Source organism: Chionomys nivalis, chromosome 26, assembly GCF_950005125.1.
Source record: "Chionomys nivalis chromosome 26, mChiNiv1.1, whole genome shotgun sequence".
NCBI classification, from domain to species: Eukaryota; Metazoa; Chordata; class Mammalia; order Rodentia; family Cricetidae; genus Chionomys; species Chionomys nivalis.
Genome location: NC_080111.1, coordinates 22,669,017 through 22,696,547, shown reverse-complemented (window position 1 = coordinate 22,696,547; position 27,531 = coordinate 22,669,017). Strand labels below are relative to the sequence as shown.

The window sequence follows — 27,531 nt, the reverse complement described above, 5'->3', positions numbered from 1 at the left end:
GCCAGAACCAGCAAGCTCCAGGTCCAATGAATGACCCTGTCTTAAGGGAACTAGACAAAGAATGATAGAACACCCAATGTTCTCCTCTGCCCTCCAAGGATGGACAGACGAGAGACAGACACATACACACATGAGAGAAAGAGCCAGAGACAGAGACTGACTTTTTCTTTTAACCATTTGAACTTCATCACAAAATAAATTTATTGATAAATATAATGTATTTGAAAGAAAGTAAAATTAAAATGTAAAGGGGCCTTGTGAAATTAATGAAAGAAAATCAGTGAAATTGAGAATTAATATGTAATTTAAATTTAGTTTAAATGAAAACTAACCTAAGTTAGTGAATATCAACTGTTCTCAATTTTGTTCTCATACAAAGATTTTTTTTGAAAATACCATCTTATGCCAGGTGTTGGTGGCAAACACATTTAACCTCAGCATTCCAGAGGCAGGCAGGTCTTGGTGAGTTCGTGGCCAGCCTGGGGTATAAAGCAAGTTCCAGAATGGGCTCCAAAGTTAAACAGAAAAATCCTGTGTCAGAAAACAACAATAATGACACCAAACAAACAAAAACTATCATCACATAGCTGAATTTTCCATATTTGTTCCTCAATCATTGATGGTTATTTAATAATAATGGTAAATGGTGAAGCCACGTGATTAGTTCAACTCTAATACATTTGCCTGTGATTTTTCCCCTCCACTAGGAAAAGGAAGAGGACAAGTCTGACACCTCCAGTTCTCAGCAGCCCAAGAGTCCACAAGGTCTGAGTGACACGGGCTACTCTTCTGATGGAATATCAGGTTCTCTTGGTGAAATCCCAAGTCTTATACCAAGCGATGACAAAGATTTTCTCAAAGGACTCAAAAAGGACTCTTTCTCACAAGAAAGCAGCCCTTCCAGCCCCTCGGACCTAGCGAAGCTGGAAAGCACAGTACTATCCATATTGGAAGCTCAGGCGAGTACACTGGGTGATAAATCAGAAAAGAAAGCACAGCCCCAGAAGGTTTCTCCTGAGCAGCCTCAGGACCAACAAAAGCCTCAGATCCAGTCTGAAATGCTGGATATTACTATTTCGGAAGAAGAGGTCAAAGAGAGCCAAGAAAAGAAAGAAAGTTCCAAAAGGGATAGCCAACAAGGCTTTCCTTCCAGGAAGGACCATAAAGAAAAGCCTGATCTGGTTGATGACCTAAGTCCAAGAAGAGCATCCTATGATTCCGTGGAAGACAGCAGCGAAAGTGAAAACTCCCCTGTTGTACGTCGAAAGCGGAGAACTAGTGTTGGCTCCTCAAGCAGCGATGAATATAAACAGGAAGACAGTCAAGGTTCTGGGGAAGAGGAGGACTTCATACGAAAACAGATTCTCGAAATGAGTGCGGATGAGGATGCTTCTGCCTCTGAAGACGATGAGTTCATCAGGAGTCAGCTCAAAGAGATTGGCGGTCTTCCTGAGAGCCAGAAAAGGGAAGAAGCCAAAAGCAAAGGGAAAGGCACAGTGGGGAAGCACAGACGACCGACTCGCAAGAGTACCACTAGCTTTGATGATGACGCAGGGAGACGTCATTCCTGGCATGACGAAGACGACGAAACATTTGATGAAAGTCCTGAGCTCAAATTCCGAGAAACTAAAAGTCAGGAGAGCGAAGAACTTGTCGTTGCTGGAGGCGGAGGGTTACGTCGCTTTAAGACGATAGAACTCAACAGCACGACGGCAGATAAATACTCCGCGGAATCCTCTCAGAAAAAAACAACTTTGTATTTTGACGAAGAGCCAGAATTAGAAATGGAAAGCCTGACAGACTCACCTGAGGACAGATCTAGGGGAGAGGGGTCCTCTAGTCTCCACGCATCCAGCTTCACTCCTGGCACGTCCCCTACATCGGTGTCGTCACTTGATGAGGACAGCGACAGCAGCCCCAGCCACAAGAAAGGTGAAAGCAAACAGCAGCGCAAAGCGCGGCACCGGACACATGGCCCTCTCTTGCCCACCATCGAAGATTCTTCGGAGGAAGAAGAATTGAGAGAGGAAGAAGAGTTGCTAAAAGAGCAAGAGAAGCAGCGGGAATTAGAGCAGCAACAAAGGAAGAGCTCTAGTAAGAAATCAAAGAAAGACAAAGATGAACTTCGAGCTCAGAGAAGGAGAGAAAGACCCAAGACGCCACCCAGTAATCTCTCTCCCATTGAGGATGCATCTCCCACAGAAGAATTGCGCCAGGCGGCAGAAATGGAGGAGCTCCATAGGTCCTCTTGTTCAGAATACTCACCTAGCATAGAATCCGACCCGGAAGGATTTGAAATAAGCCCTGAGAAAATAATAGAAGTTCAGAAAGTTTATAAATTGCCCACAGCTGTGTCTTTGTACTCACCCACAGATGAGCAATCTGTGATGCAGAAAGAAGGTGTTCAGAAGGCCCTGAGGAGTGCCGAGGAGATGTATGAAGAAATGATGCATAAAACCCAAAAGTACAAATCTTTCCCAGCTGCAAATGAGCGAGATGAAGTGTTTGAAAAAGAGCCGCTGTACGGGGGCATGCTAATAGAGGACTACATTTATGAATCTTTAGTAGAGGACACATACAATGGATCTGTAGATAGCAGCCTGCTCACAAGGCAAGAAGAACAAAATGGATTTCTGCAGCAGAGAGGGAGAGAGCAAAAGATAAGACTCCCCGAACAGATTTACGATGATCCTATGCAGAAAATTACAGACCTCCAGAAAGAGTTTTATGAGTTAGAAAGCTTACATTCCATTGTGCCTCAAGAAGACATAGTTTCGAGCTCGTATATCATTCCAGAAAGCCACGAGATAGTGGACCTGGGCACCATGGTAAGTTCTACCAGTGAGGAAAAGAAATTATTAGATGCTGACGCTGCCTATGAAGAACTTATGAGGCGGCAACAGATGCAGGTAACAGATGGATCCAGTCGTCCACAGACCACCATCGGGGATGACATGACAGAGTCCACTATGGATTTTGACAGGGTGCAAGATGCATCCTTGACATCAAGCATCCTTTCTGGAGCATCTCTTACAGACTCAACCAGCAGCGCCACTCTCTCTATCCCAGATGTTAAGATAACCCAACATTTTTCAACAGAAGAACTTGAAGATGAATATGTAACTGATTATACCAGAGAAATTCAAGAAATAATTGCCCATGAGTCACTGATATTGACCTACTCCGAGCCTTCAGAAAGTGCTGCGTCTGTCCCCCCGTCCGACACACCTTCTCTTACGTCATCGATTTCTTCAGTCTGCACCACCGACAGCTCCTCACCCGTCGCTCCCCTGGACAGCGTAACCGCTGCTTATACAGAGCCAGTGGGAGGAATAACTAAATTTGAAGACTCTGAGGAAATTTCTTCCTCGACTTATTTTCCAGGCAGTGCCATAGACTACCCAGAAGACATAGGCGTGTCCTTAGATCGGACCATCATGCCTGAAAGTAGAACTGATGGTGACCATGCTGTGATTTACTTCTCTAGTATGGCCCCTCCTGTTCCAGAAACTGTAGGACCTAAAGCTGACAGGCCACACGTTGACACCGTGTCCACGGACTTACCTACATCTGAAAAAGATCCCATGAAAGGCAAGACAGAAACTGGGGATGGAATTATTCTAGAGGTTTTGGATGCTTACAAAGATAAAAGGGAAGAGTCTGAGGCTGAATTCGCAAAAATCAGCTTACCTGAAACTGGGTTGATCCAAACACCTCCTACCGTAATAGCCCCTCAGATGAAAGAGCAGCCTGTATCTCCATATTCTGTATCTGGAAAGGTCTCGGGTCAGGAAAAGCCCACATATAGGTTACCATCAGCTGGTCCTCCTGTTTCTACCCACCCACCTAAATCTCATCCATTTTTCCGAAGTTCTTCTTTGGACATATCAGCCCAGCCACCTCCTCCTCCCCCTCCACCTCCTCCTCCTCCTCCACCTCCTCCTCCTCCTCCTCCTCCTCCTCCACCATTGCCCCCAGCAACTTCACCTAAGCCAACCATTTATCCTAAAAAAAAGTTGGCCGCTGAAGCTCCAGTGACTCCAACGACTATCGCTACAACCCACGTTGATGTTGTTACTACCGTGGAGGTCACAGCTGTTCGGAGGAGTAATGGTCTACCTGCAACCAAAGTATGTGCCGCTGCACCGCCTCCTGTCCCTCCGAAGCCTGCTTCAATTCCAACTGGACTTGTGTTTACACATCGGCCAGAACCGATCAAACCTCCAATTGCCCCCAAGCCAGTAGTTCCTCAGATTCCGGTAACTACACCAAAAACAACAGACACATGCCCCAAACCAACAGGTCTGTCTTTAACTTCAAGTATGTCCCTAAATTTAGTGACATCAGCAGATTACAAACTGTCCTCCCCTACCTCTCCACTTTCCCCACACTCTAATAAATCCTCACCAAGGTACTCTAAGTCTCTAATGGAGACATACGTTGTTATCACATTGCCCTCTGAACCTGGGACTCCAACAGATTCTTCTGCTGCCCAAGCCATTACCAGTTGGCCCTTGGGATCACCCCCAAAAGATCTGGTTTCCCTTGAAACAGTGTTTTCTGTAGTTCCTCCTATGACAACTACAGAAATTCCAAGTTCTTCACAGCCATCCCTGTACGCTCCAGGAGCTTTGGAGACATTTTCTTCTGCCCCTGTTGTGACACCGTCTCTGTTTCAAGGAGCTCCAACATCACTTACACAGTTCCTTCCAACAGAAGGATCAAAAACCCAGGTTTCTGCAACCAGAAGCACAGCCCCCAGCATCGCTCCCAGAAGTGTTTCCATACCCATTCCGCCAGAGCCTCTTGCTCTAGACAGGCGTCCGTACAAGGAAAATGGAAAGTTGCCACTTACTGGTGATGCCATTGATTTACGTACAATACCAAAAACAGAAGCTAAGGCAGCTGAAAAATGTATGGATCTTTCTGCCTCTGCAATGGAGGTGAATAGGCAGACCACGGCAAATGAAGTTTATGGGCGACAAATTAGCGCCATCCAGCCTTCTATCATAAATCTCAGCGCGGCTGCCTCTTTAATAACTCCAGTCAGCCTAGACTCCGAGGCAGTGGCGGTTGTCACATGCACCGATACTACAACTTACGCAACAGTCACGGGAAGCCAAGTGAGCGGAGAGCGTGCAGGGGCAGCACCGCTCCAGCTTACCGTAGCGAAACATACAGAGTCACCCTATAGGATAGCAGGCGGCCAGACATTTCCCACAATCAGAGATGAAGCACCAATCAACTTATCGCTAGGTCCCTCCACTCAGGCAGTGACATTGGCGGCTACGAAGCCTGTCACTGTGCCTCCTGTCAGTGTCACCAACGGATGGACTGACAGCATCGCATCTCAGGGGATCACTGATGGAGAAGCAGCGGTGGATCTCAGCACATCCAAGTCTCATAGGACTGTTGTAACAATGGATAAATCTACTTCCAATGTGTTGACCAAAATTATAGAAGACGACGAGAAGCCTGTTGATCTGACCGCGGGAAGAAGGGCTGTGTGCTGTGACATGGTTTATAAGTTGCCTTTTGGAAGGAGCTGCACAGCGCAGCAGCCTGCCACTACCCTTCCTGAAGACCGCTTTGGTTACAGGGATGATCACTATCAGTATGATAGATCAGGGCCGTACGGTTACAGAGGGGTAGGTGGAATGAAACCTTCCATGTCTGATACTAATTTGGCAGAAGCTGGACATTTTTTCTATAAAAGTAAGAATGCTTTTGATTACTCTGGAGGCGCTGATGCAGCCGTAGATCTAACTTCAGGGAGAGTATCTACAGGTCAGTATGACATAGCAGTAGACGCTGCCTTGAAATGCCATTACGGTGTTCTGCATCTCGTTTCAGGATGAGAAAAATACCCCTACTCTGGTTTCCTTTACATTTTTGCTTTCTTTGGATGTCTTGGCAATTATATTTTACAGTACACGCGCATTTTTGTTTCTTCATGGTTCTTGCTGTTGTCGTTGTCTGCATGTGCCTGCATGTCCAACATTGCTTTTCCTCCGCACCTAACTAGGTTAACCTGTGGATTTGCATGCAGTCCCATTCATTGCATTCATCGAGATAAAAGGGCTCTCAGACCCAAACAGCAGCGTTCATTCTGAGAACCGGACTATAACTCTACCCTGTATTTCAGGTGAGGTAATGGATTATTCAAGCAAGACTACAGGTCCATACCCAGAAACACGCCAAGTCATTTCAGGAGTTGGGATTAGTACCCCACAGTATTCCACAGCGAGAATGACTCCTCCTCCAGGACCCCAGTATGGAGTGGGAAGTGTTTTGAGGTCATCTAATGGTGTTGTGTATTCTTCAGTAGCAACTCCAATCCCCGCCACGTTTGCTATCACCACTCAGCCCGGCTCCATTTTCAGTACCACAGTCAGGGATTTGTCTGGTATTCATACAACAGATGCACTGACTTCACTATCAGCCCTGCATCAAAGCCAGCCAATGCCTCGGTCGTATTTCCTAACAACAGGTGCATCAGAAACAGACATCTCAGTAAGCGGCGTTGACATCAATGCAGGTCTGCAAACGATGACTATGGAAACTCTCCCTGCTGAGACAATGGACTCTGTCCCTGCTTTAACCACAGCATCTGAAGGGTTCTCTGAGGTGGTAGGAGAGGAAAGCACTCTTTTAATGGTCTCTGATGAAGATAAGCAGCAGCAGCAGCTTGACTTGGAGCGAGAGCTCCTGGAGCTGGAGAAAATTAAGCAACAGCGCTTTGCTGAGGAGTTGGAGTGGGAACGTCAGGAGATTCAGAGGTTCCGAGAGCAGGAAAAGATCATGGTTCAAAAGAAGCTGGAGGAGCTGCAGTCTATGAAACAGCACCTCCTATACCAGCAAGAAGAAGAGCGGCAGGCCCAGTTCATGATGAGGCAGGAGACGCTAGCTCAGCAGCAGTTACAGCTTGAGCAGATTCAGCAGCTGCAACAGCAGCTACACCAGCAGCTTGAGGAGCAGAAGCTCCGCCAGATCTACCAGTACAACTATGATCCCTCCGGAAACGCCTCTCCGCAAACCACCACTGAGCAGGCCATGTTGGAGGGTCAGTATGCTGCTCCGGAGGGCAGTCAGTTTTGGGCCACCGAAGATGCCACCACCACAGCTTCAACTGTGGTGGCCATTGAAATACCCCAGAGCCAAGGATGGTACACTGTTCAATCCGATGGGGTGACTCAGTATATCGCTCCGCCCGGCATCCTGAGTACTGTTTCAGAGATACCTCTGACAGATGTTGTGGTAAAAGAGGAGAAACAACCAAAAAAGAGAAGTTCCGGGGCTAAAGTTCGGGGGCAGTATGAAGAGATGGGGGAAAGTCTGGCAGATGATCCGCGGAACTTGAAAAAGATAGTGGACAGTGGCGTCCAAACAGACGACGAAGAAACCGCGGACCGGAGCTATGCCAGTAGGAGGAGAAGAACTAAAAAGAGTGTTGATACCAGCGTCCAGACTGATGACGAAGATCAGGATGAATGGGATGTGCCTTCTAGATCAAGGAGAAAAGCCCGTCCGGGGAAGTACGGAGACAGCACCACAGAGGGTGACAAGACCAAACCCCTCTCCAAAGTCTCCAGTGTAGCAGTTCAGACAGTCGCAGAGATATCCGTGCAAACTGAACCGGTGGGAACCATAAGGACACCTTCCATACGAGCGCGGGTGGATGCCAAGGTAGAAATAATTAAACACATTTCAGCACCTGAAAAGACTTACAAAGGGGGCAGTTTAGGATGTCAAACAGAAACAGATTCAGACACACAGAGCCCTCCTTATCTGGGTGCCTCCTCTCCACCCAAAGACAAGAAACGCCCAACACCTTTAGAGATTGGGTACTCATCAGCTCACCTTCGGGCAGACACCACAGTCCAGCTGGCTCCTTCCCCACCCAAATCTCCCAAGGTCCTCTACTCACCCATCTCCCCACTGTCACCAGGCAAAGCATTAGAATCAGCCTTTGTACCTTACGAAAAACCCCTCCCTGATGACGTAAGTCCACAGAAAGTGCTCCATCCAGACATGGCTAAAGTGCCCCCAGCAAGTCCTAAGACAGCCAAGATGATGCAGCGTTCTCTGTCTGACCCCAAGCCTCTGAGTCCTACAGCAGACGAGCGTTCCAGGGCTCCTTTTCAGTATTCCGAGGGCTTCACGGTAAGAGGGGTTCCTTTCAGTTAGAAGACAATGGATGCGTAGATGTTAATCATGTGTTTGCAGACTTAGAAGGTAACAAAGATAGCACGTAGAAAATGAAAGACTGAAATGGAGGGAGGGCTATTGCATTATAAATGTGTGTCGGGGGTGGGGAGGACCTCATTCTCTTAAAAACGCCAACGGGAAAAAAAGGTTTATTTTAATATACAGATCTCTGACTCAAAGACCGATTTTAGTGTGTTCAACTAATATTCATTTCCCCACCTGATGGGATAAAATATTCAATATAAATAAACAAGGCAAAGGATGAAGCATGACCATGCATTTAGACCAGGAGTGTTAGAACTCATGACTGGAGTGTTGGTCAAATAAACGTGTGTAGGCAGTCTCTTCTTCCAGTCAGGATATTGGCCTTAAAAGCTTAACATAAACTTATTGCCCAAGATGTGAACAGATGAAAGTCAGTTCATCGAAGTTTACTTTGTTTTGGGCAACTTTCTTAAACTAACCTCAGGCGAGCCTTACTACAAATGCTAATAGAAGCATAACTAATGTGTATGTTTGTTTCAATAGAGATCATCTTATGAGGCATAATTGTGTCTCAAGGGAAGAAACAGATAAACATGTTGTACATATAGACATAAATGGAGATGAGAAATGTTGATTAACCACAATAGCAGGCATATTCTAATTAATAAAATCATTTATATATGGTTTAACTATCAGTTCAGTTTGGAACAAATCTTTTCATGTTCAAATTTGCCCTGATGCAGTAGTTTCATACCTCTGGACCTGCAAACTCTGAAGCTTCTGAATACAATAGTCTGAAATACCACTCTTCCACTGATCCCCATGTGTTCAACAGCCGTGGTCTATAAAATATAATTTTTAAAATATACTATTATATATTAAAATGTATATTATAAAATATACACCTGTAAGTCTGTTTGTAGTTATATAGACATATTTACAATAATATTAATTAAAATTTCACATCTAAATTTTCCATACTTATAACAGAATTTTATTATCTTCTGTATTTCCTTCTTAAAGACTATTGTGAAGCGAATGCTAAAGATACAAGTAAGACCGGGCACAGAGGCCAGAACTGCAATCAGATAGACACTTGTGCATTGAGATAGCTTTGCTTCTGAAATCTGTTAAATGTCATGTGAAAGTGACATTTAAGTAATTTCAGTGTGTATTAATTTTTTTACACCTACAACCTATAAATTCACATAAATAATAAAATGGGAAAACATTATGTTTTGAACTTTTAAAATAATGTTTCAAGCTTTGGTCATTAGAAAGAGTAGATTTGCCAATTGATGCGTTGATTGTCTACTCAAATTGTGGCTTGAAACTTTTAATTCAGTTACGGCAGAGTTTCAAGCTATCAGAATTTTCCTCACATTGTTCCCTTTGCATTTGCAAATGTACAAAGAAGGATATGATGGGTGTTGTGAGTTTATTAAGTACAATTACCAAATAATAACTAAGTCTGAAACATCCTAGGTTAACTGAGTCTCGGAGCACAATTCCAACTTCTTCTAGTTGGTCAACTTCAATATATACTAAATATGGGGTAATTGCATACGTGTTATTGATATTGCTATGGGTAGGACCCTTCATACGCAGCAGAAGGTAAGTTTTATAGTATATAAAAGTCTGGACCAGCACCTCTGCTTCCAATAGGTCAGGAAAGTTTCCAGGGAGGAGACTCTGAGCCATGAAGGCTGAACTCTCTGCTGGATCATGAAGAGAAAGATGAAGGTCATTCCAAATAGAGGATAATTCATGTGTTCAGATTAATAGCCAGTTATACATCAAAAAAAGGGGCAAGCAAGGTTGACGTTCAATGAAACTGGAGTGGTTAGTGAGGGGTCAATTACACGGAATCTAATGTCCAAATTAGAGAACCTATGTTTGCTTCCTTTGTCTGGGCGAAGCTGGATCAAAGTCACTCAAAGTCACCATCATTTTGTGTTCAGCCTTTGGACTCCGCTGTCCTGCTCCTTCCTAAGGAGTTCTCTAAAGGAGCAAGTATAGTAGCTTTTGATTAAAATCTATGTAAGCAAATATATTATTTGCTTGACAATTTAAACTCATTAGTAGAATCTAAAAGTTCAGTCAATACTAGGAATTTACATTTTATTGGAGTTATTTTTTCCTGCAGTATATTATTCTGATTGTGGCTTCCCCTCCCTCATTTCCTCTCAGATCCTCTCCACATCCCCACCCACCCAACTCCATGCATTCTCTATCTCTCTCTCTTTAGAAAAAAAAAAGCAGGCAGAAAAGAACAGAAAATAAGAAAAAGCATGAAAAAACACATACACAGAGAGACACAAAAAGAAAATAAAATCCATGAAAACATAATATATGAACAAAAGACAAATAAGGCTTAAAAATGCCCAAACACATGAATATGAAATTGAAAAAAATTCTCCAAAATTAATATTGAGTTGGTTTTATGCCATCAATCTGCTGTTGGGTGTGTGACCTGCCCTTAAGTTGTGGTTTGCGTATCCAGTGAAACTGCACCGAAGAGCACAGGTTGTTCCTTTGTGAACAGCTGTCGGTGGTTAGTGATGGGAGCTTATGTCCCTTTCTACTCCCAGCATTATGACCCCATCGAGAATAGACCTGTGCATGCTGCCACAGCCTCTGCAAGTGTGTGTCAGCCCCGCTGTGTCTGGAAGATACTATTTCCTTGGAGTCCTCCATCCCCGCCGGCTTTTACAATCTTTTCACCTTGTCTTTCTTGTGCCCCGAGGAGAGATATTTGATAGAGACATCCCATTTAGGGCTGAGTTTTCCACAGTCTCTCACTGTCTGCACATTTTCCAGTTGTGGGTATCTGCATTAGTTTGCATCTACTGTAGAAGGAAGTTTCTCCGATGATAACTGATCAAGAGGTGTAGGAGAAGGTTGTTGGCAGTCATTTTATTGCTATGTTCCTTTAGCAGAAGAGTGAGTTCTACTGGGTTTTCCCCTAGACCCAAGCCCTATCTACTGTCAGGTTCTTGGATGTATCAGGTATGGGCTCCATCTCACTGAGTAGACCTTATGGTTACTTTAACAAGTTTATCATGCAGGCAGGTCATCACTGTAGACCTCAGGACTTGTAGCTGGACTGGTGGTTAACGATCCCCCGGAAGTGTGCAAAGCACCTTCCAGTACTATTAACTTTTGGCAACAGGGATGAAAAGGGCTCTAGGCAGACACCGGGTTGACTTCTCCATGGTCTATGAGAGATGTAAGTGTGATCTTCAGCAATAGGGCCTTCCCATCAGTTTGTGGAGAATAAACAATAACTCTCACAGTAGCCTGAGTATCTTAGAGGTTTCAATGGGGCTCCTTTGTTCAAAACCTTAATTAAATAAAACCAATTCCTTGCTCTGGAGATATAGGTTGGTGACAAAAGATGTCTAGTAGCAGCCCTGTCGTCTCCCTCATTCATTTGTGTTTATATTTTATGTTTATATGTTAACAAATTTCCATTGTACGTAGGTTTCATCCATTTACCTGTAAATTTCATGATTTCACTTTTGGCACAGAGAAGGGAGACTTTGGGGTGGGTACCCCCTCTTGGTTTTAGGAAGAGGCATGGTGCTACCAGTTACTGAGGAAAATAAAGGAGGTGTTACCACAGCTGGGATAGATCAGAAGGCTCCTGGAATAACCTTCATGTCCAGGGCAGCTCAAAATCCCCAATGGATCTGTGAGGGCCAGCCTCTGAGGAACAGTCACCCTGTCCTCAGTGATGGAACCACAACAGGAGTCAACTGAAGTTTCAGTGATGTTAGAGAGAATCCTTATGTAGTCCAGGTGTCTCTTCCTTTTTTTGTTTACATCTAGTGCATGGCTTTGCTGGCCTGAAATTGCCAGTCCTCCCACCTCTGCCTAACGATGATGCCACCTAAAAACCTAAGCAATGGAGGAGAGGGTGCCTGAAATGGCCTTGAACTGTAGTAGTCAGACTGATGAATATTGTAGATGTCACTATAGAACCTTCATCCAGCAACTGATGGAACAGAGGCAGAGACCCACAGTGAATCACTGAGCTGAGCTCCCAAAGTCTAGCTGAAGAGTGGGAGGAATGAGAATATGAGCAAAGAGGTCAAGACCAGGATGGGGATACCCACTGAAACAGTTTACCTGAGCTAATGGGAGCTCACCAACTCCACCTGGACCTGGAAGGAACCAGCATAGGTCCAAACTAGCCCCTCTGAATGTGGGTGACATTTATAGGGCTGGAGCAGACTGCAGGGCCACTGGCAGTGACACCAGGATTTATCCCTACTACTTATACTGGCTTTTGGGAACCTATTCTCTTTGGTTGAATACCTTGCTCAGCCTAGATATAGTAGGGAGGGCCTTGGATCTTCCCCAAAGCAATGTGCTTTATGCTCTCTCAGTAGTGGTGGTGGGGGGAGGGTAGGTGGAGGGAATGGAAACTGGGATTGGTATGTAAAATGAAAAAAGACTGTTTTCTTTTTAAAAAAAAAAAATAAAAGAAAAAGAAGGAAGGACAAAAAAAGAAAGAGAAAAGAGTTTCTTCTCTAATGAGGGTCCTTTAGCAAAATTGAGTTGAATGCTGAACTTAAGGAGATATAGGAAAAGAAAGGTAATCTAATGTCAGTCATGTTTGGATTTAAGAAAAGGGACCATTGGGAAGGGATTAGTTTTTTTATTATATATATAAATTACATTTGTCCTTCTATGTGGCCTAGGCCTGGAACTCACTGTGTAGCCTCAACTAGTCTCAATTTTGCAGAAATCCCCCTGCCTCCACTTCTCGAGCATTGAGGTTACAGTCACATGCCATCATACCAAACCTAAGAACTTCATTCTAATCTCAAGTAGCATCCCAGAGGAATTGACTTGTCTAAGTGACTCACATTCTCCATGCCTAGAAGGTTCTTAGGATTGTCTTTGTGGATGTGAAAATCCTAATTCAAATGTGCTGGGAACCATGACATGATCTCACTTTTTTAAACAAGTAGACAACATTCCATTGTGGGAATCTACCACATTTTAATAATCCGTTCATCTGTTGATGGGCATCTCGGCAGCTTCCAGTCTCAGCAGAAGCAGTGGACGTGAATGAACAAGTGTCACTGTATAGGAGAAATTTTTGATGGTAGTATGACGAGAATACAATCGAGCTCTGGATTCACCCTGTCCATATGTGCCTTTTGTAATTTTTCCTCAATCATTGTCAGTTCCTTTTCTGCTTCAGCTGTTAATTCTCTGGGACTGTTCAAATCTTTATGACCATCCAAGGTTTTGTTCAAATGAATTATTAGATCAGGTGTTATCCCAATAGCTGGTCGTAAACTGGAAATGTCTCCTCACAGTCTTTGAAAGTCATTAAGAGTCCGAAGGCGATCTTTCCTAATTTGTGCCTTTTGTGTCTTAATTTTTTGCGAACCTATTTTATAACCTAAATAATTAACAGAATCTCCCCTCTGAATCTTTTCAGGAGCAATCTGCAATCCCCATTTAGGTAAAACTATCTTCATTTCTTCAAACAGTCTTTCCAAGGTATCCATGTTTGAATCAGATAACAAAATGTCGTCCATGTAATAATAGACTATCGACTTGGGAAAATTCTTGCGTATTATTTGCAATGGTTGGTTTACAAAATATTGGCACAGGGAGGTGCTATTTAACATGCCCTGTGGGAGAACAGCCCACTGGTATCTCCTCGAAGGTTGAGAATTATTATAAGTAGGTACTGTGAAGGCAAATTTTTCTCTATCTTTTTCTTGTAAAGGTATAGTGAAGAAAGAATCCTTTAAATAAATAGCTATGGAAGAAACAATCCTTTAAATCAATAGCTATGAGAGACCATCCTTTTGGTAATAAAGAGGGCAAAGGAATTCCAGATTGCAGAGGGCCCATAGGTTGAATAACCTTGTTGATAGCCCTGAGATCTGTCACCATTCTCCATTTACCTGATTTTTTCTTAACCACAAATACAGGAGAAATCCAAGGGCTGGTAGATTCTTTGGGGGCCAAAATGTTACGGCGTAAATGAATGGAAGACAGAAATTATAATAAAATATTCAGGAAAGGACTTACAGAACCGAGGTTCCTGCAGAGAACAAGAAAGCAGAAGGGAAGGTGGGGAGCACACCCGCAATATTTATTAGTAAAAAATAACCTTAGGGGACCCCGTCCTTCAAGCAAGGTGATTGGCTGGTCTTCCCCTACATCACTGTAGTTGAGTACAGACAGAGTCCTTTGGATATGTGACCCAGGGTGTCACAGCTGGATCTTGAGGCAAATCTGCTCCCAGTTTCCTGAAGATCTGCCACACATAGGGAAAACACAAGTTTGCAATCCCAGCAGCAATGCAGGAGTGTTTCCCTTACCTGCATTCTCACCAGCATGAGGTCTCATTTGTTTTACTCATCTTTGCCATTCTGGCTGGTTTAAGGCACAATCTCAAAGTAGTTTTGATTTGTGTTTCGTCAGAAGTCCCTTTGCTGCCTAAACATTGCCTGTCTATTGTTCCTGTGTACCCCCCACTCCTTGCCCTGCTCACATCAGGAGCTCTCTGATGCTTGGATGTGCCCACATGTCTACTATCCCAGTACAGGTTCCTCTTCTGGATCCCTCCCAGATCCTTGCAAAATTCACTCTTCCTTGATGGGCTTTTGATCAGATAATATTGAACAGAGGCCCTCCTGCCTAATTTTCTTATATACACGTATGACATTAAGTCTCGCTTCCATCCCAAAATTTACACATAATACATGTGAAATGTTATCTTCATTATCTAGTAGAATATACATAATACATAATATTCTTTCTTATCTAGAAAAATATAAGCTCAGATTTTATTCGTGGGTAAAGATTTTGTTTACTGAGTTCACAGCTTTATAGAAAGCACAGAAAAATGCCTGACCAAACAAATGTTTAATGGACTTCTTATCAAACTGTTTCCATTTTTCCAGATTCACAAATTCTTAATGTCCAGTAAAACAAAAAGCAAAAGTTAAGCCTGTAATAAAAAAGCCAATATTCACCCACTTACCAAAGTTGCCTAACTCAGTGTTATATTATTTCATTCTGGTTTATCCTGTTTGTTTTTCTGCCTCCTGGATATGCAACACTGGGCTTCGTCAGAATTTATTTCAACCCAATTTTTAAAAATGCATTTGTGGAGTATCTGTAGCTTCAGGTCAGGAGAATTGCATGGATAGTGGAAAGAAGCTATGCTCCCTGCGACCTTTCTCTTCCACCACAGGAAGGTGTCACTAACCCAGGTGATCCACAGCCTCAGGAAGGAATGTTAATTGAGCATGTCAGGAGACAAGGTGACCTTAGCCACTGCAAGAAAGCAATGTAAATTCTAAGAACATCCCCTCAGCTAGAAATAGCTGAATCCGTTCAAAGATTCATATGTCCTGGAGAATAAAAAATCTTTAATGATTTCGCCATAGGAACACAAAGTATTTGTTAAAACTGTTTGATCCTATTCCCAGCCTTAACAGATATAATCTCTATTAAAATTATTTTTATCTATAATAAGCCAGATCCTTTAGGAAAACAGATGCAAATTATGAGCTGAATGTTGCAAGAATACATTTTGCCTTCATGATTGCTGTTTCAATAGCTATTTTTGAATTTTTGGATGCCTTTAATGTCTATTTCTAAGAGTGATTTCCATAGTCAAATACTTAGAATTTTTGTTTTTACCAAATTTTTTGTATTCTTCCAAAGTATGAAGATTTAAGAAGCAATGGCTAAGTGGGATTTGAGGAAAAATTTTTGACAGGGGTTATTGCCCTATCTTTTAAGAAAAAGCAAGATAAATATTAGTTTATTAAAACTTATTTTGATAAAATCATATTTATAATGATATTATGTAAGAAAATGTACTTATATATTAAAGATATATTTGTAAATACTAGAAACACCATTTTTTCTAGGTCTGATCTTTCTTCATTTTCTATCTTGTTCATATATTTGTTGGGATTTAATCTTATATTGTGAAGTCCAAATATGTTAAAATTAAAATAGGCAGCAGTATATTAGTGTTTTTCAAAATATAACAGTGAAGTGACTTAGAGTCATTAATAGTTAGCAAAGTATTATCAAGTCTTATGATAAAATCAGCATAAATACAAATGTCAGTTTGTTGTTTGTTCAATAATATTGCAATTTATTTTAATCAATATTGAAGGATTAATTCAAAATTCAGAATACTGAAAGTCCATTTTTTTCTTATCTTCTCCAGATGCCCATATTTCAAAATATAAAAGTTAGCATGTTTCTAAGAAACAGTTTTATATTCCTGCTAGTGAAAGACCTCTACCAAAATGTAACAGTGGATATTTTGACATTTCAGCTTAACAGATATGAGGGACCCTTCTCGACTGAGATCTGATTGTGATTAATGTAATTTACTAATGTACAACATTACTTAGCATTACTTAGCTTCCAAAGTGTTTTATGATACAATTTTCTCAACAGCTCATGTTATTCTATTTAAACAATTGTGAGGCTGATAATCACCTCTTCAATAAAGCTACACACATGTTCCCCCAAATATACTTCCTCCAAAACTCACATACAAACAAATGCACATGTTTGTGTATCTATTTATATTTCTAAAAAATGCTAATTATTAGGACTTAAAAAAATACAGCATTAGCTATTATTAAGAACAAAATAGCAATTAAACTGATAATAATGTTAAAAACTGGGAAAAAACAAGAATATATTTTAATACATAAGTTACAGTTAAGGAACAATATGTCCCATTAGTTTTCTGATATTTTCTTCTCATATTCAATATAATATATATTAATATCATATATATATTATTTTAGTATTCATACTTATGGAGAATATGCACACATAAACCTGTGGCTTTGTACTGTGTTTCATATGCTGTTGCATAGCTAAAATATACAAATCACTTTACTTCTGTAGAAGCTAAATCTATTTTATTCAATGATTTCAAGGTGAATAATCTGAAATTAAGGTGTATGTCCTCTTAATTACTATACCTACCCAACGTCAATTTTACTATGGTAGGATTTTGTTACCGTTTCTTTTTGATGATGTGTGTGTCTGGGGTTATAATTAATGTCTGAGTGACGGAATGATGAGAATAAATTTGTAAGCTACACACAGTCTCAAAGGAACTGACTAAATAAGTTGAAGTAGGTTAGTCCAAAGTTAAATAACAGAAGGGCTTTTATTTCTCTTAATTTCATACTACGAACAAGTTGTGAGGGATTCATATTAAAACAGTTGATAAAAAAAAAAAATCTTACTGTGTAGCCCTGGTTGTCCTATGGAACTCATTATGTAGACAAGGCTGGCCTCGTGCTCACAAAGATCTACCTGCCTCCAAAATGCCGGAGCTAAAGATGTGGACCACCAAGCCAGGAAAATTCTTGAAAATAATATAAGAAATTATTAAACCCGATTATAGCCCTGTACATAATTTAGGAATTTATTTGCTGTAAAAATGAATGTCTGTTGAGTCCACGAGGCTCACGCAAAGATGGGGGACAGAACACCAAAGTCTATCAAACCAGAAGCAAACTTTATTTTAGGAAAAACTTAAAAAATTAAAAAATAAATCCCCATGGGGCACAGAAAGCATCTCAGCTAGCTGAGACCACAGCCAGAGATGGACTTGTAAGCTGTGGCAAAGGACGGCTTCTGAGCTCCCCCTTTTTATAGCAAGAAGCAACAAGCACTAATCGTGAACAAAGCAATTTTTACAATCTAGAGGTAAAACTCAGATACAAATTGCCTGTTATTAGAATTTCCGTTGACAGGGTTTGTCCATTTATTTATTTAGCTCATTGTTTCGCTCTGGCACTTTCTGATGGTGTTTACCAAAACTCTGCACTCCCCCCTGATACTGCAGTTTCATGAAGACACGGGACAACGAAGAACAACAAAGTCACATACATCCCATCATTTCAGGGTTAACTCAGCTCACATCAATAGCTGGTCATGAGTGACGGGCGGAAGCCAGGGGGGTGATTGCCTAAAATCTGCCTCTCAGTTTGCAGGGGCTGCTTCAACCTTGCAGGCAGAGCTCTGGGTTGTAAGCTCTGTTAATAGTTAATCCTTAAGCTGCTGAGAAAGCTGCCGACGGTCTGCTCTCGTTCTCCTAGGCTTACAACTTTGTGTTTCTCCATTCCTATATTCTTATTCCTGGAATCTACATTTCTATATTCTTATTCTTGGACTCATCATATCACATGTAATTGGATGTGATGTCAAATAAAAGCTTAGTATTGCGAATAACAGTAAGAAGCACAGACTGAATTCAGGATGACACAAGGAGACTTGAGGCTGAAGGTGATTACACTTGTTACTGCCATTCCTCTTCCCAACTGAATGGCTAATTACTTGTTTATTATTTATTATTTGAAGAAATAGAAATTCTTTCTGCTAAGTTATTTTAACCACAGGACTAAATCACTCTTTTGAGGTTGGATTAAAAATCCATTTAATTTCTGCTGGGAAGTGGTTTCCTGCCCGACAAGGATAGGCATAGCCTCCTTGTTTTTTAACTAAACTCAGTCCTAATTGCAGGGTTTGTGCTCTGTACCTAGATGCTGTTTGGGTAATTATTTCTTCATTTGAACCTTGACCTGAAAACACTGATTCATGTGATAGGAAACCGTGTGAAACTGTTAGTTTCCTAAATAACCTAGTGTGACAATTTGCTGTCCCTTAGTACCTGAAAAAAATGTGTATGAGTTTCTCCAGTGTGATATAGTTATCAGTGCTCAAAATTGTTCTAACAAAAATCACCCCAATATTGTTTGAAGGAGTCATCTTTATTGAAAATTTCAATCAGTTTTTTATGTGTGGCAGAAATTACTTGCCAATAAATACTTATAGAAATGCACAATAGGCTCCTATTTCATGGCTTGGCTATTGAAAAACCATTGGCTTGCTTCTTTCTGTGTCTGTGTAGAACTAGGAATTGAAAGCAAATTTAAGAAGTTAAAATAACAAAAAAAAAAGACATGATTTTACAAGCCTGTGAACTTTATCTTCCAATCTATAGAATGCTTGTTGAACACTAACTGGAATTAAATGTACAATCCCTAATCGATTGTAAATAGTATTCTCATAGGGAACCAAATGATCCAAAGAACATTTGAAATCTGATCTATCACCATGACTTTACGGCAGGACTGAAGTTTTATGAGCACTGTTTCACAGGATTTCAATTTATGGAGAAGAAATGTTTCATCAATTGCAAACATCTCATGGACCTAGTGAGACAGCTCATGGGATAAGATGCTTCTGGACACACACAATAGGTGGAGCAAACCAGTTCCCACACGTTGTCACTTGGCCTACACACGTCCACTGTGATGCGTATGCCATAAACACTCACAAACACAAAATAAATTAACAAATATGCTAGCAAACAAAGCCCCATCTCACATTTGTTTCAATGTTGTTTCAAGGTTATGTTTTAGAACAAGGAATAATCAGAGAGATATAAACACCAAATAATAGAGATCCCTATGGCTTTGTGGTTAGCCATTATAACAAAACATTGGAGTCACAGCAGCAGCTCTCTCTGGAGAAGCGATTTGTTCTCAAGCTGACTAAATCCCCGGTAAGCCATGCTACAGTTAACACCCCAGAGCGTGAAAGATCGCTTGCTGGGAAGAAGCAAGAGGCGCTTTCAATTTTTATATTTGCATTTATGTCTTCATACAGGTTATTGCTTTAATTTTTAGAAATTTTATTAGTTTTATGCTCTCTTCAGATTTCCCACACAAATGGTTTAGTCCATTTTCCAATAAATGAATACAGTCAGGTGGCATATGCTAGTTTTTTACTTTACAGAAAGTATCATAGATGCTAGTAAGTGGTATCAGTATCTCTAGGTAAGCAGAACCCTGTAAAAGTTAAGCTGTTTGGAAAGAGGAAATAGTTATTGTCTGCGACTTAAAGAGGCAGCTTTAATTCGGTTCACATTTCCAGAGTACAGACAGTTCATCATGGTGGGGACTGCATTCACTCACACATATACACATAAATTAAGATGTTGCTTAAATATTAAAATAAATAAAGTGAAATATTTTGCTATAGAGCTCTGGTTGTCCTGGAACTCACTGTCAATCCCACACTGGCCTCAATCTCCTGGGTAATCCTACCACCTCCGCCACTGGGTGCAGGAACCACAGGCTAATTATAATATTGAAAGGAAATTGATCGTTTCTGTATGTATGTATGTTCCTTGATACATTATCCTATTCCCAATATTCACAGTACTTCAAAGAGAGCAAGTCTTACTTTTGTGTGTGTAAATTTGCCTCATGGTGGCTTATGTGGTCTCCAAGGCCACAGCTCTTCAAACTCTAGACCCTGAAAACAACCGCACCCTGAACATGTGTATTCATGGAGAAAAGAATAAGCTTGGGGGGGCGGGGGTTCACTACCCAGTAAGATCCTGTAATCATGTGATTAAGATATAGATTTTATAAACTATTACCATAGTTTATAATATATATAAATAAGTTTATAAAAATATAATATCACAGGGACAGAGTGTTTCTTTGTTTTAAGTTCGTAGAACAAAGCCCTTTCATTCCGGTCAATTTCCATTCATACTGCGATATATTCTTCAATGAATACATGCTGAGCTGTAAAATATAGAAGTAAAATTTGAGTGGCTTTGGTTAATTACATGAGACAATGCTGTCCCTGAATAGCACTGAAATAGAACCTGCCAGTGGCTACAATCATAAAATTTATAAAATAGGAAAATCGTGTTTCTCATGCTCTTGCAGTTGGTTATGTAAAATATGCAGTGGGATGCTATTGCCGAAGTGTGATACAGTTTCCAAATCACATCAAGTGTAATCACTCATAGGAGAAACATTTGTACCATATTCTTAGCCCTGTAAGGACTTCCAGTAGTCAAGGGAATTTTAGATATGAGGTTTATATACAGATGTTTAAGCAATATTTTTCTTTTGGATTTTTGAGACAAGGTTTCTCCATGTAATATCCCTAGCTGTCCTGGAACTAGCTCTTGTAGACTAGGCTGGCCTTGAACTCACAGAGATCCTCCTGCCTCTGCGTCCTGAGTGCTGGGATTAAAGGCGTGCGCCACCACCGCCCAGCAATTAAACAAATTTTTTAAGTTATAGCTGATAGAGATGATTATTTTACATACCAAAATAGACTCAACTGAAGTGGGTCGCTTTTTGTTTTTCGCAGTTCTGGGAATCAAGCCCAGAGCCTTGCCTGTAATAGGCAGTTATTCTACTATGAAGCTACACCTCAGCTCAGAGTGTGTTTTATAGAGAAAACTCCTGTAATTTGGGTGCTGCTAGCCACTGCCAAGAATTTCAAAATTAATATTTAGTTCCAATAAAGCATCAACAAAAGAGATCAGAAATAAAAGTGTTTTAAAATGAAGACAACTCTTGTTCATATGTCAAATACTAGGAAGTAAAAATAATTTCTAAGAACAGCTTTTTATAATTAATGTGAAATTCATATCAAATTAGCCATTTAAAAGTAAAGAATCGGGTTGTGTTTAGTGTATTTATAATGTTACACAGCCACCGCATCCTCTGTATAGTTCTAACATATTTCACCCCGTCAAAATAAACGCCTGCACCTTTTCAGGAGCGGCTTCCAACCTTTTCCCCTTCCCCTCCGGCAGCCACCAGTGTTTTCTGTCTGTGTAGATTTGGCTCCTCTGGGTATATACATATAAACGGGATTAGAAATATGTGACCTTGTGTTCCTAATTACTTTTAAGTAATATTTCCGGGGCTGGAGAGATGGCTCAGTGGTTAAGAGTACTGCCTGCTCTTCCAAAGGTCCTGAGTTCAATTCCCGGCAACCACATGGTGGCTCACAACCATCTGTAATAAGGTCTGGTGCCCTCTTCTGGCCTGCAGACATACATACAGACAGAATATTGTATACATAATAAATAAATAAATAAATATAAAAAAAACCTGTATTATAAAAAAAATATTTCCAACATCCATGTATACTTTGTTTTTTCCTTTGTACTCTAGAAATCTGTTGTATAATACACTCTCCATTTTGCTTATCTCTTCATCTGTTGATGGACATATTGGTTATTTTTAATTACATCAGTATGAGTATGAATGCGTATGTATTTGTTAAAGTGCCTACTTTTATTCTTTGGGTTTGTACTTAGGAGTACACATGATAAACCTTACAGTAATTCCACATTTTGCTCTACGATTATCAAACTCTTCCAGAGCACTTAAAACTTTTATATTCCTATCAGTAATGTAAGCATTGCTATTTTCCTATCTCATTTCTAATACTTACTTGCTATAATAAAAAATAATAGCCATCCTATTGAATATGAACTAGTATATAGTTGTGATTTGGGATTTCCTAGTAACTAATGCTGTTGAACATTAGTTCAAATGTTCCTTGACATTTTTATTTGAATTCTCATTTGGAGAAATTCTTCAAGAGTTTTGACTAGTTTTTAATTGTATCATTTAATGATAATGGTTTTTAAAAACCATATTTTAATATTAATGGGGTAAGACAACTAACATAACAGGTAATGCTTTCTGATCATATACGGGGTGTTTACTTATAGAGCAGGGATAATTTTAAAATGTGGACCTAACCTTAGCCTTTCTCAAAGGTTAAGAAGCTGTGAACTTAGGCATGCTCCCAGGGGTCTATGATGAAACTGGAGTGTTGGGTAAGGCCGCTTGTTCGTTTCCCAGATGCCCAACAGAAACCATATTATCTGCAATACTGTTTGGCCAATAGCTTAAATATATTTCTGGCTAACTCTATATCCTAAACTAACCCATCTCCATTAATCTGTGTATTACCATGTGGCTGTGGCTTAAGGGCATGGTTTGGGCATGTCTGTCCCCTGCATCAGCTCCATGGCTTCTTATTGACCCCACTTACCTACACCTTCTCTCTCTCTCTCTCTCTCTCTCTCTCTCTCTCTCTCTCTCTCAAATATATATATATATATATATATATATATATATATATATATATATATTCCAGCCTGGGTATATTCTGTTAAACCATTGGCCAAAAACAACTTCTCTATTCATTGAGCAATAAAATAAACACATATACAGAAGGACTTCCCACACCACTGGAGTCTGGCCAGGAAATGGAAGATGACCTAAGACTTGCATTTCTCCCCAGACCAAGCTCTTTTCTCAAATCCCTGCTCTTCTTGGGAGTATCCAAAGTTGAAGGAATTTGAAACATTTCTCTGAAAGCTCTAACCTAGAAAATAAAAGAATCCCAAGGCAATTTTAATAAAGAAAAGTACTGAGGATTCAACTAAAATCTTGACATACTATAAGAGCAATAACATGTGGGATCCAGGTGTAAAACTCTGGTTTTCACATGTGTGTCTTTGCCTGCTGATCCATTTCCCCAGCCGCCAGACAAATAAGTTGTAATATCCAGCTTTGAAAAAGTAGTTCCAGTAGGAAAATTTTTGCTTTGTTAAAAAGAAAAGAGGCATCAGGAAACCTTAGATGATCCACTTTCTCCAATGTATTCCTATGCTATTTCTAAACTACTTCTTGATGCAAGTCATATCTGTAGCTTTGAGGTTAAAAAGTAGAAAGTAGCCTTAGGATTGACCAGTTCTAGTACTTGCTATGCCTTTCCTTGTCTTATATATTTATTTTGGAAAAACTATTAAAATTTTCTGGTTTTAGGTTTAGTACGATGATGTCAATGATGATGCTGATAATTAAATACCACCTTGCCATTGTTTGGCAAGTACTTGATGTAATACCAGATAATGAGTATTGAATGTGTTAAATGGATATTGGTTGAATGGCGGTACTCACATCCTGACTGCAGGAACAAGAGTCGTGAGTCACTGTTGCCTTTGTTCCACGGACTGTAAATACTGTGAAACAATTTTCATCTTCTTAAAGAACAGTCCTTTGCTAGAGGAGAACTTCGGAATTGTGTTCTATTTTTAAAAATATGTTTTGAATTGAAGTAGAATTATGTCACTCTTACTCCTTCCTTTGTCTCCTCAACCCCTCCCAACTACCCTCCCTTACCCCGAAACCCTTCCGCACCCCTAATCTCAAATTGATAACCTTTTGTTCTTTATATATACGTGGATGGGTGTATATACACGTGGATATATATGTGTGTATATGCATATACTTTTTAAAATAATACATTGCATTACATACATGGGTGTGTATTGCATATATGGATATGTATATGGATATATATATATCTATATATACAAGTTGTTGAGTCTACTTTTGTTGTTTTTGTGTATATCATTTCAGTAAGGGGCTTTTCCCTGGAAGAGTCTTATTTTCCTTTCTCAGTAGTCATTAGTTGCATATCGTTCATTGTCTAGGAGTTGGACCTGAAAATACTTTCCTTCTCATTAACATAGCCATTGATACTGCCATTGTTCTGTTCCTGTTTATGCGGACATTTCTAGAAGAGACTCTTTCACAGGATCAGATATAAAACTGTCCTGAGACTGTTTCACGGCTGTCTCCTTGATATTCTGGCTCCTACACTCTCCCCCATTTCTTCCTTGATGTTATGAAACTTGTTGTTTAACTGCACCTGTGGGGGGTTGTCTCCCCAAAATCTGTTGATTTCTGCTTTGAGTCCAGTTGTGGTTTCCTGTGATGGTCTCATTTGCTTCACTTAAGAGAACTTCTTTCATGATCTGTGGGTATAAGGATGAGGTTTAGAATGTAGTGAGGAACTTACCAGTCTACAAAGTACTACTACAAAGTACTAGATTCTTTGCTTAGGTCTCTGACCCCACTAGCCACAGGAAGCTAAGCAAGATTTTTTCCTCCTATTGAATGGGCCTTAAATCCAGTCCAACAGCTCTTAATTTCCATCAGTATGTGACAGGTACTTAGAGCATCATTATTGCCATGTTGCTGGTTGCGGTTCATAGGTGTTGAAGTTGAATAGGACAGTTTAATTGCCTCTTTGTCTTGGCAGCTTCATTATATTTTCTGAAACCCAGGAAGCTAGACTGCAGGAAAGAGGTTTTCAGATCAAATCCAGTTTACATCATCTGAGTCCTTTGTTCTAAGGGTTCAGTGCCTTCTGAGATGGCCTTAGATGTTTAATTAATAACCCAAGGCATGGCTGTTCTTTCTTTGAAGCAGCTCTAAACCTGGCTCAGTCTCACCTGTCAGATAAGGAGATTGATTCAGAGATTTGGAGAACTTATCACTTGATCTAGAGGAAATCACTTCTGTTTTTTGAGTCAAGCATTGCCACCTAGGATAACCTCATAAAGCAAACAGCAGGCAGGAGTCTACATGGGCAGAAACCTCCATTTGTCAAAATAGATGGTCTGTTTATCAGAATAACTTAAGGCAAAATTATTAGCAAGGTAAATCTAGGCATATAATATTCTTAGTCTACTGAACAACATGTTCAGCTCACTCTGTATCTGTATGTGCATAGCACCCCTTCAATAATAGATGTTTGTATAACCAAATGAATTTTAACATAATGTATACAAACGTCAGAAATAGTGTGAAAAAAAACAGAAGTGTTAAGAATAACTACTACTTCGGGAACTGAGAAAAGTGATTGCCAACACCTACAGCTCAATACTGTTGGATTGGCCTCATTTCCTGTGATATTATTTCAACATCTGAAACAGTATTTCTTATTTTTCAGTATAGAATGCTTCCATCTTCATCTCTTATTTTTATGTCAGACCTCATTTTTTCTACTGTGTCATAACTAAAAGTTCCATATGGTTTTTCTTCTTGACATCTGTTCTACCATAAGAACCTAGTATAGTGTCTGTCTGCTCAGGGAACACACTCTAGGAATTATATAAGTAAAAAAAACATTTAAAGGACCATGAGGTTGAAATTCCATCAAGGAAATGGTAAAAGGAACCAAAATATTTGTGAAATATCCTTAAATTTTAGGTGAGATATGTTGTATGATATTTTACTTTTTACTCTTTTGGCTTCTGGGGGGCCCATCACCCAGCTCCCAAATAAATCACAGTCAGAGGCTTATTTTTAGTTATGAATGCCCAACCTTAGCTTGACTTGTTTCTTGCCAGCTTTTCCTGAATTAACCCATCTACTTTTGACCTCTGGGCTTTTACCTTTCTCTTACTTCTGCATATCTTACTTCCACTCTTATTCTGTGGCTGGCTGGGTGACTGGGTGACTGGGTGACTGGGTGACTGGGTGCCTAGATGACTGGGTGACTGGGTGACTGGGTGCCTGGCCCCTAGTGTCCTCCTCTCCTTATTCTCTCATTGTTCCTCCTCTTCCTCGTTTCTCCTTTATTTATACTTTATTTATACCTGCCAGCCCCACCTATCTTTGCTCCTGTTTTGCTTTTGGCTGTTCAACTCTTTATTAGGCCAGTCAGGTGTTTCAGACAAGCAAAGTAAACCAGCTTCACAGAGTTGAACAAATGTAGCATAAGCAAAAGTCACACCGCTTAAAATAATATTTCCCAGCAGCAGAAGAGAGCACATAATCTAATAACTAGTTTTAGGAAAGGCATTATCTTGGCCAGAAACCAAAGTTAGAAGTTTTCAAGTAAAAATCTATTTATCACAGAAGTCAAAGTTTATGCACTTTAATGCTTAAAAAGCATTAGTTTTTACTTTTGTAATAATGAATTGAATGTTTGTTGTTGTTGTTGTTCTTGATGGTCATGGTTTTGTTATAACACTACATGGAAAATTCCATTTCAATCAATATTTTTGTTGAATTTAGTAGTTGACACTTTCAGTGTACTAGAAACTTGAAATTAAAAGACACTAATGATCACTTATCAAAACATTCCTTTCCTATTTAGGATTGAGTTCTTCTGAATTATTAAATGCAGCATTTATTTTATGCATTATATGTAACTACGTTGTCTTAATATGTAAATACTATTTATCATATATCCTGATGTTTACATTTGCATTGTAGATTACTTTCTCCTTTTAAATTAACATACCAATACAAAGGCAAGTAATTATTTCATGTACAGTAAAGAATTAGTCTTGAGGATTGTGTATGTGATTTCACGCAATTTTGTTGTGCATTTTTTGTTGTTGTTTTAAATGACAGTTTAAAACAGGCAGTAGGTACTCTGTCCTTATCTTCTTGAAAGTTTTATCACTGATCATCATGAGTTAAGAAGGATATTACCTTCTACTAAAGCACTCATAGTAAAATACCATTCCGATGTCTGTTATAAAATACCCAGTTTCCATGGAACCCTGCTTATGGCTGTGATAATAGAACAAAGGCATTGAGAAGAAAATCAAAGGAATAAGAAACCTAATGTGGCCATTGAAGTGCACAGAAACCCTTAGAAACAGCA

General features: G+C 40.1%; 1 protein-coding gene across 3 annotated transcripts in view; it reads left to right on the top strand.

The window, feature by feature from the left end:
- The window catches only part of Pclo (piccolo presynaptic cytomatrix protein), a 298,837-nt gene that overhangs the window by 152,391 nt on the left and 118,915 nt on the right, over nucleotides 1-27,531 (top strand). For 2 of the 3 annotated variants that reach the window (XM_057758808.1, XM_057758807.1), the window contains exons 5-6: nucleotides 708-5,787; nucleotides 6,146-8,163. In XM_057758808.1, coding sequence (XP_057614791.1) covers nucleotides 708-5,787; nucleotides 6,146-8,163 — 7,098 coding nt within the window. The remainder of the gene's footprint in view (nucleotides 1-707; nucleotides 5,788-6,145; nucleotides 8,164-27,531) is intronic. The other variant, XM_057758809.1, reaches the window with a different exon arrangement.